The 12,504-nt window shown below is 40.4% G+C and overlaps 2 protein-coding genes across 3 annotated transcripts in view; one reads left to right on the top strand and one right to left on the bottom strand.

Moving 5' to 3' along the window:
- Positions 1-1,432: 1,432 nt before the first annotated feature.
- LOC129349203 (dickkopf-related protein 4-like) lies at positions 1,433-12,283 on the bottom strand. 2 transcript variants are annotated; one of them, XM_055011804.1, is made up of 4 exons: positions 12,141-12,283; positions 4,572-4,667; positions 3,130-3,250; positions 1,433-2,544 (listed from the first exon to the last, which is right to left on the bottom strand). In XM_055011804.1, the coding sequence occupies exons 1-4, from the start codon at positions 12,249-12,251 to the stop codon at positions 2,219-2,221; spliced, it is 654 nt and encodes a 217-aa protein (XP_054867779.1). In that variant the 5' UTR covers positions 12,252-12,283; the 3' UTR covers positions 1,433-2,218. The 2 variants fall into 2 exon arrangements, with proteins under 2 accessions (XP_054867779.1, XP_054867780.1); XM_055011805.1 differs by having other exon boundaries at positions 4,572-4,664; positions 12,141-12,282.
- Positions 6,959-12,504, top strand: part of LOC111579962 (chromaffin granule amine transporter) — a 32,448-nt gene continuing 26,902 nt past the window's right edge. The window contains exon 1 of the mRNA XM_055011803.1: positions 6,959-7,060. The gene's annotated coding sequence lies outside the window, so the exon portion shown is untranslated. The remainder of the gene's footprint in view (positions 7,061-12,504) is intronic.

Here is a 12,504-nt window from a genome sequence, read left to right as displayed (position 1 = left end):
TAAAGTTACTGGAGATGAAGAACCAGATGTTCTGAGGAGGTCAGGAGGGAACTTTAGTCCTATCTGGTTGATTTTTTTTGTGCCAAATTTGAGTTTTTGTCACAAATTCACCTATTTTGTGGTAATTTTGGTCCTTATTGTGGTAAATTTGAGTGTTTTTTCCTGGCATATTGGAACATTTCAAGGTAGTTTTTGGGGTGATTTTGTAGCTATTTTGTTTTTATTTTTCGTGTTTTTTGAGCCAAATTTGAGATTTTTTTGCAATTTCATCTGTTTTGTGGTAGTTTTGGTCCTTTTCATGGTAAATTTGGTTGTTTTTGTGGTGATTTTCCACATCTTTGCTGGTATATTTAAATCTTTCAGGGTAATTTGGGGTGTTTTTGGGGTGATTTTGGCCCTTTTTGTGGTTATTTTGCATGTTTTTTGTGTCAAAATTGAGTTTTTGTCACAAATTCACCTGTTTTATGGTAGTTTTGGTCCTTATTATAGTACATTTGAGTGTTTTTCCTGGCATATTCAAATCTTTCAGGGTTATTTTGGCTCTTTCTGGGATGATTTTATGTCTTTTTTTGGTAGTTTGGCCGTTTTTGTGGTTATTTTGACCATTTTTGTAGTGATTTCAGTCCTTTTTGTGGTGAGTTTGGGTGTTTTTCGTGACGTTTTTGAACTTCTCAAGGTAGTTTTGGCCCTTTTTAAGATTATTTTGTCTGTTTTTATGGTTATTTTGCATGTTTTTTTGTGGCTATTTTGCATGTTTTTTGTGCCAAATTTGAGATTCTGTGGCAATTTCACCTGTTGTGTAGTAGTTTTGGTCCTCTTGGTGGTAAATTTGGTTGTCTTTATGGTGATTTTCCGTGTTGTTGCTGGCACATTTGAATCTTTCATGGTAATTTTGACTCTTTGGGTGATTTTTTTTTGTGTCATTTTGTGGTAATTTTCCAGCTTATATAGTTATTTTAGTGTCAGTTTTCACCAGGACTCAGATGTGTTTGTCATGTGTCTATCTGCTGGACTGATGAAGTTCTGAGGCTCAGAAAATGACCAAAAATCCAAACATGACCACAATGACTCAATAATTGTCTAAAATTACTAGAAAATAGTCTAAAATGAGAGTCAAGACTTAACATCTGTTTAAAATAATGAAAAAAATGTCCAAAATGATTTACAGTCGTCCAAAATTATGAAAAAATGACATGAAGCTTTTCCAGAACCATAAAAGAAATGGCCCAAAATATCTCCAAAATGTCTGAAGAATAAATCAACATGACAAATATTTGTTCAAAATGACCTAAAATCTGCCTAGAATGACCAAAAAATGTCCAGAGACTCAAAAATGTCTAAAGTAAACCAAGTAAAACAATTTAAAATGTCTCTACAACTCCAAGAATTCCCCTCCACTGCAGTGACAACGAACACAACACGTTCAGTCTGATGTCGTTTTAAGTGTCACGTTTTATTCAAACTGAATTTATTACAGAAAAATAAAAGTCAACACACAAAACATGAATCATAAAATATGTGTTCTATAAATAAAAGCAAAAATATGACAATAATGAGAAAAATCACATTAAATATGGTAAAAACAGTTTGGACAAAATTTAAAGTGAAAATGTTAAAACTTCTGATGGAAACACATTTTTATATTTTTATTTCAGATTTGTTTTCTGCCGATGTGCTGTCTAGTGCCTCTTTGTGGTTATTTTGTGTTTCTTTGTGGTCGTTTTGTGTCTCTTTCTGGTCGCTTTGTGTCTCTTTGTGGTCATTTTGTGTTTCTTTGTGGTCATTTTGTGTCTCCTTGTGATCGTTTTGTGTCTCTTTGCCGTCATTTTGTGTCTTTTTGTGTCTCTTTGTGGTTGTTTTATGTCTCTCCATGATGCATTTTATGGTTGTTTTCCTTGTGACATCACTTCCTGTACAGATAAACACAGTGGAGCTGAAGTTGAACGAAGGAGCTGTGAATCAAACCCAGCCTGGCCACGCCCACACACACCTGAGAACAGGTAAAATCAACTTTATTTTACAGACTTGTATTGAAGGTTAACTTTCGGGGCCTGGGTTTGGGCTCCACAGCGGGCTCAGCTGTCACGATGCTACGCTAACTAGCTGTGATCATCTAAAGCCTTCCAACATGGCCGCCTCAGGTGACGACGCACCTGAAGGTCGAAGCTTCTAGAACTTTCTACAGACGGAGGTTTACATAAGGAGCTACAGGAGTCCGTCAGCAGCTCCGCTCTGCCGTCCTCCTCTTCTTCCCAGAATGCCGTGTTTTCCTCTGGCCCTGCCTGGGCCGGGGCAGACACACCCCCTGGCCTTTGGTCCGGCCCGGCTCGGCCCGGCCCGGCTCGGCCCGGCCGGCGGCGGTGCAGCTCAGCCCGGCGTCGCAGTCGCAGCGGCCCAGGTTCCTCCTCAGCTTGGTGGGGCCTCGCAGCAGGCAGGCCTCACCCTCCACCGGGATCCGCTGGCAGCGTTTCCCCGTCAGGTAACGAACGCAGCACAGACCAGCAGCACAGTCACCTGACCTCACACAGCTGGACATCTCCTGAGCTGCAACACACACAGGAGGCGGGGTCACACAGACACACAAAACACCCACAGAGAGATGCAAAACAACCACAAAGACACACTAAACAATCACAAACAGACACAAAACAATCACAAACAGACACACTAAACACCCACAGAGACACAAAACAATCACAAAGACACACAAAACAAGCACAAAGAGACACAAAACAACCACAAAGAGACACAAAACAACCACAAAGAGACAGAAAACGACCACAAAGAGACACAAAACAATCACAAAGAGACACAAAACAACCACAAAGAGACACAAAACAACCACAAAGAGACACAAAACGACCACAAAGAGACAGAAAATGACCACAAAGAGACACAAAACAACCACAAAGAGACACAAAACAACCACAAAGAGACACAAAACAATCACAAAGAGACACAAAACAACCACAAAGAGACACAAAACAACCACAAAGAGACACAAAACAACCACAAAGAGACAGAAAACGACCACAAAGATGTGTGACTTCACAGAGAACTCTAGGTGGCGCTGTCACACATCACTGTGGTGGTGCTACTGATCTCTTTGTGTTGAGTTCAGACACTCACCTTTGGTCCTGTTGAAGCCGTCACCGTCTCTCTGTCTGTCTGTCTCTCTGTCTCGCTGTCTGTCCACCTGTCTGTCTGCAGAGGACGGCCTCCTCTGAGCCCGGTTACTGCAGCCGCCCCTCTGATCAATCATTGGATAAAGAGATTATTGATTATTGATTATGGTTATGTGTTTCTATTTCATCCACTTCCTCCACACTAACGAATTCATGCCACATCTTATCATGACCCACAGTAATGTTTTGCTCTTCAGCGCCCTCTAGTGGTCTCTGATTCACCAACAGGGACCACTAGAGGGCGCTCAACAGCAACACATTACTGTGGTGGTACTATGGTCCCAATGGTCTCTTTGTGGTCATCTTGTGTCTCTTTATTTATTGATGTACCACAGAGAGACGCAAAACAACCACAAAGAGACACAAAACCACCATAAAAACACACAAAACAACCACAAAGAGACACAAAACAACCACAAAAAGACCAAAAACAACCACAAAGAGACACAAAAGAACCACAAAGAGACACAAAACAACCACAAAGACACAAAACAAACACAAAGAGACACAAAACAACCATAAAAGGCACAGAACAAACACAAAGACACGCAAAACGACCACAAAGATTGGTGACTACAAACTGACCACTAGAGGGCGCTGTCAGACATCACTATGATGGTACTATAGTACTAGTGATCTCTTTGTAGTCATTTTGTGTAGTCAGCTCTGTTTTCTTTGTGTTGTCGCCATTTTATTTTTGTCAATTACGTCACTAAGCAACAAACTGCTTTACTTCACCAGTAACAGCTGGTTTCTTTGCTGCTCCCCTCATGCTCTGGTTCACAGGGACGTAACAGGCGTCTTTCTGTGGTCATCTATCATCATTTAGCGTTAGCTTAGCATCAGTTTCTCACTCTGTTTTTGTTTCTTGTCTGTTTGTGGTCGAAGCAGCATCGGTCAGTTCAAAAGCCTGTTCAGTTGCCGCAGTAACAATAACATAAACAAAGTAGGGAGTCAGGTGATGTCGTTGATCATTCGAGGTCGACGGATGGGTCGACAAAACGCTGGACTTTAGCACAGAGAGGAGCTGTTAGCTGTTTGAGTACTTATTTTAACCTAGATGCAGCCAAAAACCATAACTAAAACCTTTATTGTTTCGTGCTTCGTATCTTTATTGAGCTGTGATATTCGTTGTCTTCCGTTTAACCTCACCGCGACTGGTCAAGGCAGATGTCTGCCTTCCCCTGAGCTTGGTTCTGCTGGAGGTTTTTCCTCCCACTGTCACCAGGTGGCGCTCACTGGGAACTTGTTGTGTTTCTTTCTGTACTACAACACTGTAAAGCTTGACTTTTACCGTGTAAACGGCTCTGAGACGACTAATGCTGTGGTTTGGTGATATCTGAATTCATGACTGATGATTGCAGCTGTGATTGGTTCACCACTGACCGGAGGCGTGTCGCACTTGGGTGCAGAACATCCAGGTGCTGGTTGGCGCCGGGAGTTGGAGGTCATCTCCGTCTGGTCGCCATGGGAACGATCCTGCTGGAATGACATCACAGTTAGACTCTCCAGCGTAACTTTATCACTGAAGGAATCATTTATGGCTCAGATGTGAGACTTGATTAATTCCAGCTTTACATGGAGCCAAAACACCTAAATACAAAGTTTAACACAGAGCAACATCATAATCCCTGATTGGCTGTAGACTTAATCAACCAAACACACATTTTATACACTTTAAATGTCAGATATGGGTTGTTTACATGATGGTGACTTTACACAGCACCAGAAACAGGAAGTATGTTCCCCTGAATCACAGCAAGTGTAACACTCCATACTGACTCAAAGAATAAGTTCTCAAGTATAAATATGTGTGTTTTGTGTTGGTTTGTGGTTGTTTTGTGTCTCTTTGTGGTTGTCTCTTTTGTCCTTTGTTGTCTTTCTTTTGTGTCAAGTTGTGGTTTTCTTGCACCTCTGTGATTTTTATTCTGGATTTTTGTTGTTTTGTGTATTTGTGGTTGTATTATGTTTGTGTGCAACGAGCTGCTGTTGATTTATTCCATATCTTATTTATTTAAGTTCTTCTCAAAGGCAGCAAAGCCCAAATTTAACAAAAAATTATAAAAACTTCCCATTTTTCGGGCGCCATTTTAAGGCGTGAGGCCTTCACAGGGCAATAATAAGTGCTCCTGTTTCAGAGGGACACAAAAAAATTCTGAGAATGTTCAGTATGTTTGTATAGCATTAACTTTGTAATATATGAACAATAATAGTATAATTTAATTAAAACGGACCGCTGCGACTACTTCTGATTGTTCTGTTCTTATTTTTGACAACAAAAAAGTAAACACTGCCCCTGTTTAGGTGAAGTGGTTTAGTCCTCGCAGGTGCTAACGGTCGGTGTTTACCGGTGAGGATCTCCGCTGGATTTGTGTAATTTTTTAGTGTTTCTCAAGTTTTTTGTTGATTTGTAACTTATATCTGAGCAGCTGAAACTAAAATCTGCCTGAAAACAACCGAAAGCAAAGACGGAGAGAAAAAAGCGACAGTTTGTCTCAGATGAATTCTGGTTCTGTCTGCTGGTGATGACATTAGTCCATTAGCGCAGCTAGCTTTGGCGCTGCTAGTACCTAGCTTTAATGCGGCTAGCTTTAATGGGGCTAGCTTTAATGCGGCTAGCTTTAATGGGGCTAGCTTTAATGCGGCTAGCTTTAATGCGGCTAGCTTTAATGCGGCTAGCTTTAATGGGCCTAGCTTTAATGCGGCTAGCTTTAATGGGGCTAGCTTTAATGCGGCTAGCTTTAATGCGGCTAGCTTTAATGGGGCTAGCTTTAATGCGGCTAGCTTTAATGCGGCTAGCTTTAATGAGGCTAGCTTTAATGGGGCTAGCTTTAATGCGGCTAGCTTTAATGGGGCTAGCTTTAATGCGGCTAGCTTTAATGCGGCTAGCTTTAATGGGGCTAGCTTTAATGGGGCTAGCTTTAATGCGGCTAGATTTAATGCGGCTAGCTTTAATGGGGCTAGCTTTAATGCGGCTAGCTTTAATGCGGCTAGCTTTAATGGGGCTAGCTTTAGCTGACATTTGGTCAGCTTTAATTAAACTGAAACAGCAGCTCGTCCTGGGCCTCCCTCCACCCAGCAGCTCGTCCTGGGCCTCCCTCCACCCAGCAGCTCGTCCTGGGCCTCCCTCCACCCAGCAGCTCGTCCTGGGCCTCCCTCCACCCAGCAGCTCGTCCTGGGCCTCCCTCCACCCAGCAGCTCGTCCTGGGCCTCCCTCCACCCAGCAGCTCGTCCTGGGCCTCCCTCCACCCAGCAGCTCGTCCTGGGCCTCCCTCCATCCAGCAGCTCGTCCTGGGCCTCCCTCCACCCAGCAGCTCGTCCTGGGCCTCCCTCCACCCAGCAGCTCGTCCTGGGCCTCCCTCCACCCAGCAGCTCCACCCAGCAGCTCGTCCTGGGCCTCCCTCCATCCAGCAGCTCGTCCTGGGCCTCCCTCCACCCAGCAGCTCGTCCTGGGCCTCCCTCCACCCAGCAGCTCGTCCTGGGCCTCCCTCCACCCAGCAGCTCTTCCTGGGCCTCCCTCCACCCAGCAGCTCTTCCTAGGCCTCCCTCCACCCAGCAGCTCGTCCTGGGCCTCCCTCCACCCAGCAGCTCGTCCTGGGCCTCCCTCCACCCAGCAGCTCGTCCTGGGCCTCCCTCCACCCAGCAGCTCGTCCTGGGCCTCCCTCCACCCAGCAGCTCTTCCTGGGCCTCCCTCCACCCAGCAGCTCGTCCTGGGCCTCCCTCCACCCAGCAGCTCGTCCTGGGCCTCCCTCCACCCAGCAGCTCGTCCTGGGCCTCCCTCCACCCAGCAGCTCTTCCTGGGCCTCCCTCCACCCAGCAGCTCGTCCTGGGCCTCCCTCCACCCCTCCGTTTGCAGCCCTACAGCCCTGAAGCAGGTGAGCGGCTCCTGCTGAACTTCAGAGGTACTTGAACTCCAGTATTTTCATTTTAAACCACTTTTTACTCTTTTACGTTCATCTGACAGCTTTAGTTACTTTGCACATTTATTGTAAAGGTTCAAATATAAAAAACAAATGAATTTTAGATCAATATTTAAATGTATTGATCGCTGAGGGGAAATTAAAGTCGTTCATCCACCTTTATTAGCTTAGCTTAGCCTAATCAATAAAGTGATGAACTCATGAATGAATCATTAGTTCTAACCCAATATTATTTTTCTCCATAATCAGAACTTTAAGTATGTTTGATGCTAATAATTTGTGAGTTTTCATACTAGACTTATTACAACTTTTGCTTAAGTAAATCATCTTAATGCTGAAATATAAAATATCTTTTTCCATAATTTTTTATCTCAGATCAGCACATTTTGAAACCAATTTCTGGTTGACCATCTCTGATCAGATTTTTTCTAGAATTATTCTCTTGTAAAACCTGAATATTTCTGAAGATACTTTCAAATTCTATGCTGACATGTCTAAAACTTTCCAAGATAATTTTTCAAATAAATCACCCGTCGACCCGCGTTCAGCAGGTTTTTGTCTCTTTTTTTGTTTTGTGTCTCGTTTGTTGCTGTTTTTTGTCTTGTGTTTGTTGTGTTTTGTCTTTTTTTAAAGTTAAATCCTCTCTGGTTCAGTTCCAGATCACTAAATGTTGTGTTCCTTTGTCGACACTCTGTGATCTGGAAATTGTAATGTGGAAATGATAAACTGAGGCTGAATGTTGATGAAACTGAATTTTTTTTTCTCCATAAATTTCAGGTTGTTTGTGATGTTTAGTAAAAAGATAATTCCTTAAATGTGAACGTTGTTGCACTAAACCAATGGAACCATTAGAAGTTGTGGTTATTTATCGGTTATTCTGCTGTGGTTTTACTGGTTTTACTGGAGATCAGACTGGACTGGATGTGGAACCTGGACTAAGATGAGTTGGACTCTCCTGATGCAGGAGGTCTTAGAGGAATTATGCATTAAGGTTCTCTGGTAGAACCGAACTGCAGCGTGTTCCACTGGAGCTCAACTGTAATCTTTCTATAATTATAATTCTGTGGTTTGTGTTTCCTCCGTGGTTTATTCTGCACTTCAGAACAAGAGCAGACCCGTCCACTGCTGTCTCACAGAGCTTCTCCTCTGTTATTTTATGTTAATTAAACATTTTACTGTATGGTTAAGTTATATTTGCTTGAAGTTATTCATCAGGAGAGTTTTTATTTAGAACTGTTGTCCTAAAATTGCATTTAAACAGTAAAAAATGGCCTTTAGTACATTTCTTTTGGATGTCTTGCATCAAATATCAGTGATGGAGGAAATATTAAAATCTTCAAAAAGTGAAAATCTAAAGTACGATAAAACCTTACACTAAAAGCAAAGAGCTTGCATTCAAATCTTAAGAAAAAGTATGACAAAAAAGAGAGCCAAAGCGACAATAACTCGACACAAAATGACAAAAACGAGAAACAAAACGACAAAAAATGAGACAAAACGACAAAAACAAGGCACAAAACAACAAAAATGAGACACAAAATGCCAAAAAAGAGACACAAAACAACAAAATGAAGTGTCCAAGGTAAAAGTACTCACTGTTTGATTCACAATTCTGCTGCATTAATGTAGATGTTGTATTTACAGCTGATTTCAAAACTTTAAATAAAATCACGTTTGTAGCGTCGCTGCTCTGTTAGAATCACATCCTTTCATTAGCTCAGAAAACATCTGACATTTTTATTATATTTTGGTAATATTTACCTCCAGAACATAGCAGTGTTGTCTCAGTATTACTGAGTGTGACCCCTGCAGGGGCCTGTTTGCTTTATTATCTATTATAAATAATAATAAATGGGATTTTAAGTCTCTCTGTGTTTCCAGCAGTGTTACAGACATTAAACCACCCTGTGTTTCCTTCACTTAAGCTGTAATTATATTAATAATATTACCAAAACCATTCAGAACCAGATTAAACAGACAACAAGCCTGATGGGATTTACAAAAAATAAAACAAATAATAAGATCAGCAGAACAAAGAGAGAATCCCACAACAGAAACGACCAGGTTTTAGTTTTAATATCTGACTGAACATCTCAGAGGACGTTTGTTTGGAAAACTATAATCTGAAACGGACAGAAGTGATTTTAAAACTGTGGAGCTGATTATGAGCCTAACTGAGGTTCTGAGGTTCTGCGATTTGGATTAAATAAAATACAATAAAAGAAAAGTAGTCATAGTTGTCTACAGAATACAACAAAACTAGTAGTCGTCCATTAACCCTCTCCATGTTTCCTGTCTACTCTGCTCCTCAGCTCTAGAAAGATGTGTCACGATGCTAAGGACTAAAAACTTGTCTAAAATAACCCAAAACGTGTCCAGAGTAACATAAAATTGACTCAGATTTTGTCCAGAATAACAAAAAAATGTCAGATGATTCAACACTTACCCAAATCTACTCAAAAAAACCTGTCCAAAATGTGGTTAAAACAACTTAAAATGTGTCCAAAGTAACTTAAACTGGTCCAAAACAACGTAAACTGGTCCAAAACAACTTAAAACGTGTTCAAAGTAACTTAAAACTGATCCAAAAGAACTAAAAATTGGTCCTAAAAAACTTAAAACTGATCCAAAACAGCTTACAACTGATGCAAAGTAGCATAAAATCGTCCAAATTGACTCGGATTTTTTCCAAAGTAGCAAATAAAATGTCACAGATGACTCAAAACTTACCCAAATCTAAAAAAAAAAAAAAAAAACTGTCCAAAATGTGTTTAAAATAACCTAAAACGTGTTTAAAGTAACATTAAATCGTCCAAAGTCCAAAGTCACAAAAAATGTCAAAAAATGACTCAAAACCTCTCCAAACCTACTTAAGAATCATCCAAAACTGTCCAAAATTATTCAAAAAGTGTCTAGAATAACCTAAAACTTGCCCGAACCTACTTCAGAATTGTCCAGAATACCATGAAAAGTCTCCAGAATTACTTGAAACTAGTTCAGAATGGTTTAAAGTGACGACAGAGTAGACAGTAGAAGATATTTCTCCATGCTGGATGGATCTCCATCTACTGGCTCCTCTGTTCACTGGTTCTGAGTCGAGCTGACTTTATTTTTATTGACATTTTGATCATTTTGGACGAAAATTAAGTAATTTTGAACCACATCTGAGCCATTTTTGACAATTCTTTTTACTAATTTTGGACAATTTCAAAATCATTTGGGACAAATTTTGGGTTTTAAGTACATTATTGTTTCTTTTCTCTTATTTTTTGTATTGTTTCTCCTTTTGTGTCTCATTTTGGTCAATTTTTTGCCATGGTTTTCTTGTTTTCTGTCTGTTTCTATTGTTTCATGTCTCTTTGTGGTCGTTTTGCCTCCTCATCCTGTAGATGTTTTTCTATCTCCATGTTTCAGTCTCTCAGTCTCTCTGAGGAAACACTGCCTGCAGTTCTATTTGAAATCTCTCAAATGAGACGTGAAGAATAAAGTAACTTTTGATTTTTAAAAAAATCCATTTTAAGCTCAGATTTAGTTAATTTTCCTGAAAAAACTGGACGTAATGGATGATTAGTTCAAGGACCAGATCTGAAAGTTGGGTTTAGTAATTAACCTTCTGAACATAAAAACCAGCTGGCAGCTTTAAAATGTGAGGAAACAGTCACTTCAAACAATAATTTGTTATTTAAAGAAAATTTTGAGTCATTTTTGGATGAATTTCTGTCATTTTAAACAATTTTCACTTCATTTAAGACACATTTTTATGATTTTTGAGCCATTTTAGACAATATTTTCACATTATAAGCAAAGTTTGAGTCATTTGAAACATTTTTTCCATCGTCCAACTGAGTCCTACTGACATAAGACATCTCGGAGTTCTCCTTCATGATGTTTTGGTTCCACAGAGCTGAAGGACTTTAGATTTAAAATGAACCACAGTGAAGAAAAATGTGGACAAATTTTTATTAGTTTAGAACAAGGTTCAAGTAATTTTAAACAAATTTGACATGTTTTGCTTGATTTTGGAAAAGATTCAAGTCATTCTGGACATATTTTGAGTCATTTTAGGGAAACTTTGAGTAGTTTTGGACAACTTTCAAGAAACTCTTAACAAGTTTCAAATAATTTCAGATAAACTGAGTCGGTTTGGACGTATTTTATGCAATTTTGGACGATTTTCAATTCACTCTGGAGAAATTTGAGTCATTTTAAATGATCTGAGTCATTTAGAACAGGTTCTGAATTAGTTTGAACCAGTTTTGTGGAATAAATAATCCTAGAAATGTTTCTTTTTTCTGATTCCTGTCATTCTAACTGAGTCCTACTGTCAGAAGACGTCTTCATGTTGTTGTGGTTCCTCAGAGCTGCAGGATTTTAGATTAAGAATGAACCTTAGTGAAGAAAAACGAGGGCACTTTAGCACTTTTAGACAAGATTCAAGTCATTGTGGACACATTTTGAGTCATTTTAGGTCATTTTTAAGTCACTTTGGGACAAACTGAGTCAGTTTGGACACATTTTGTGTGATTTTGGACCAGATTCAAGTCGTTCTGGACACATTTGAGTCATTTTAAACAATCAGAGTCATTTTAGACACATTATGAATGATATCTGATTAGTTTTGTAGAATAAAAGATGAAATAAATGCTTCTTTTTCTCTGGTTTCCATCATTCTAACTTCAGCATAAAATACGTCTCTGAGTTCTTCTTCATGTTGTTCTGGTTCCTCAAAGCTGCAGGACTTTAAAAGGAACCACAGTGAAGAAAAACGAGAGTTCAGAGGTTTAATGTTGAAAATGAAATTGTGCCATCTCTAATTCAGCCGAAAACCCAAAGAGAATGTTTCAGTCAGCCGAGGAGTTAAACTAAATGTTTCTGTTTTAAATTAAAATCATAGTTTGCTCTTCAGTTCACATCAAGATAAAAATCACTCAGTTCCTTCTGCAGCTTGTTGCTCTTTTTAAATGTGTTTTATTTTGTGTAACCGCAAAGAGAGCCCTGGACCCTGGATGGTTCTGGTTCTGGTTCTGGTTCTTACCAGCTGCTCGGAGCTCTGTGGCGGTGCCTCCTTGGAGGATCTGATGGTGTTGGAGTCCAGAGCCAAACCACAGACCAGAGACACACACAGGACGCTGCACCACACCCACATCCTCCAATCGATCGATCAATCGCTGCGATCGGTTCTGGACCTGAAGCTCCGCAGACGTTCTTCACCCACGGCTTCTCCAGAGGTCGGTTTGTAAATGATCTACAGGAACTTCTCTGCTGTCCAGTGGAATAGTTGATCTGTTTTTAGAAGAACTGGATGAAACCGTTCAATAATCTCCTCATGAGGTAAAATCTGCCAGAGGTGAGCAGCTGTGTTTCCTCTGGTCGGGTCTTCAGGTGTAATCCTGCCTCTG

Source organism: Amphiprion ocellaris, chromosome 6, assembly GCF_022539595.1.
Source record: "Amphiprion ocellaris isolate individual 3 ecotype Okinawa chromosome 6, ASM2253959v1, whole genome shotgun sequence".
NCBI lineage: Eukaryota > Metazoa > Chordata > Actinopteri > Pomacentridae > Amphiprion > Amphiprion ocellaris.
The sequence above is the reverse complement of the archived record's forward strand: the minus strand, read 5'-3'. Positions and strand labels throughout refer to the sequence as shown.

Excerpts from the sequence above, each read along its gene's own strand:
- LOC129349203 (XM_055011804.1), bottom strand. The coding sequence starts at position 12,251 with ATGTGGGTGTGGTGCAGCGTCCTGTGTGTGTCTCTGGTCTGTGGTTTG. Across the intron at positions 4,668-12,140 it reads CACAGAGCTCCGAGCAGCTG|CAGGATCGTTCCCATGGCGA; the intron begins GTAAGAACCAGA and ends ATGTCATTCCAG. Across the intron at positions 2,545-3,129 it reads CGGCTTCAACAGGACCAAAG|CTCAGGAGATGTCCAGCTGT; the intron begins GTGAGTGTCTGA and ends TGTGTGTTGCAG.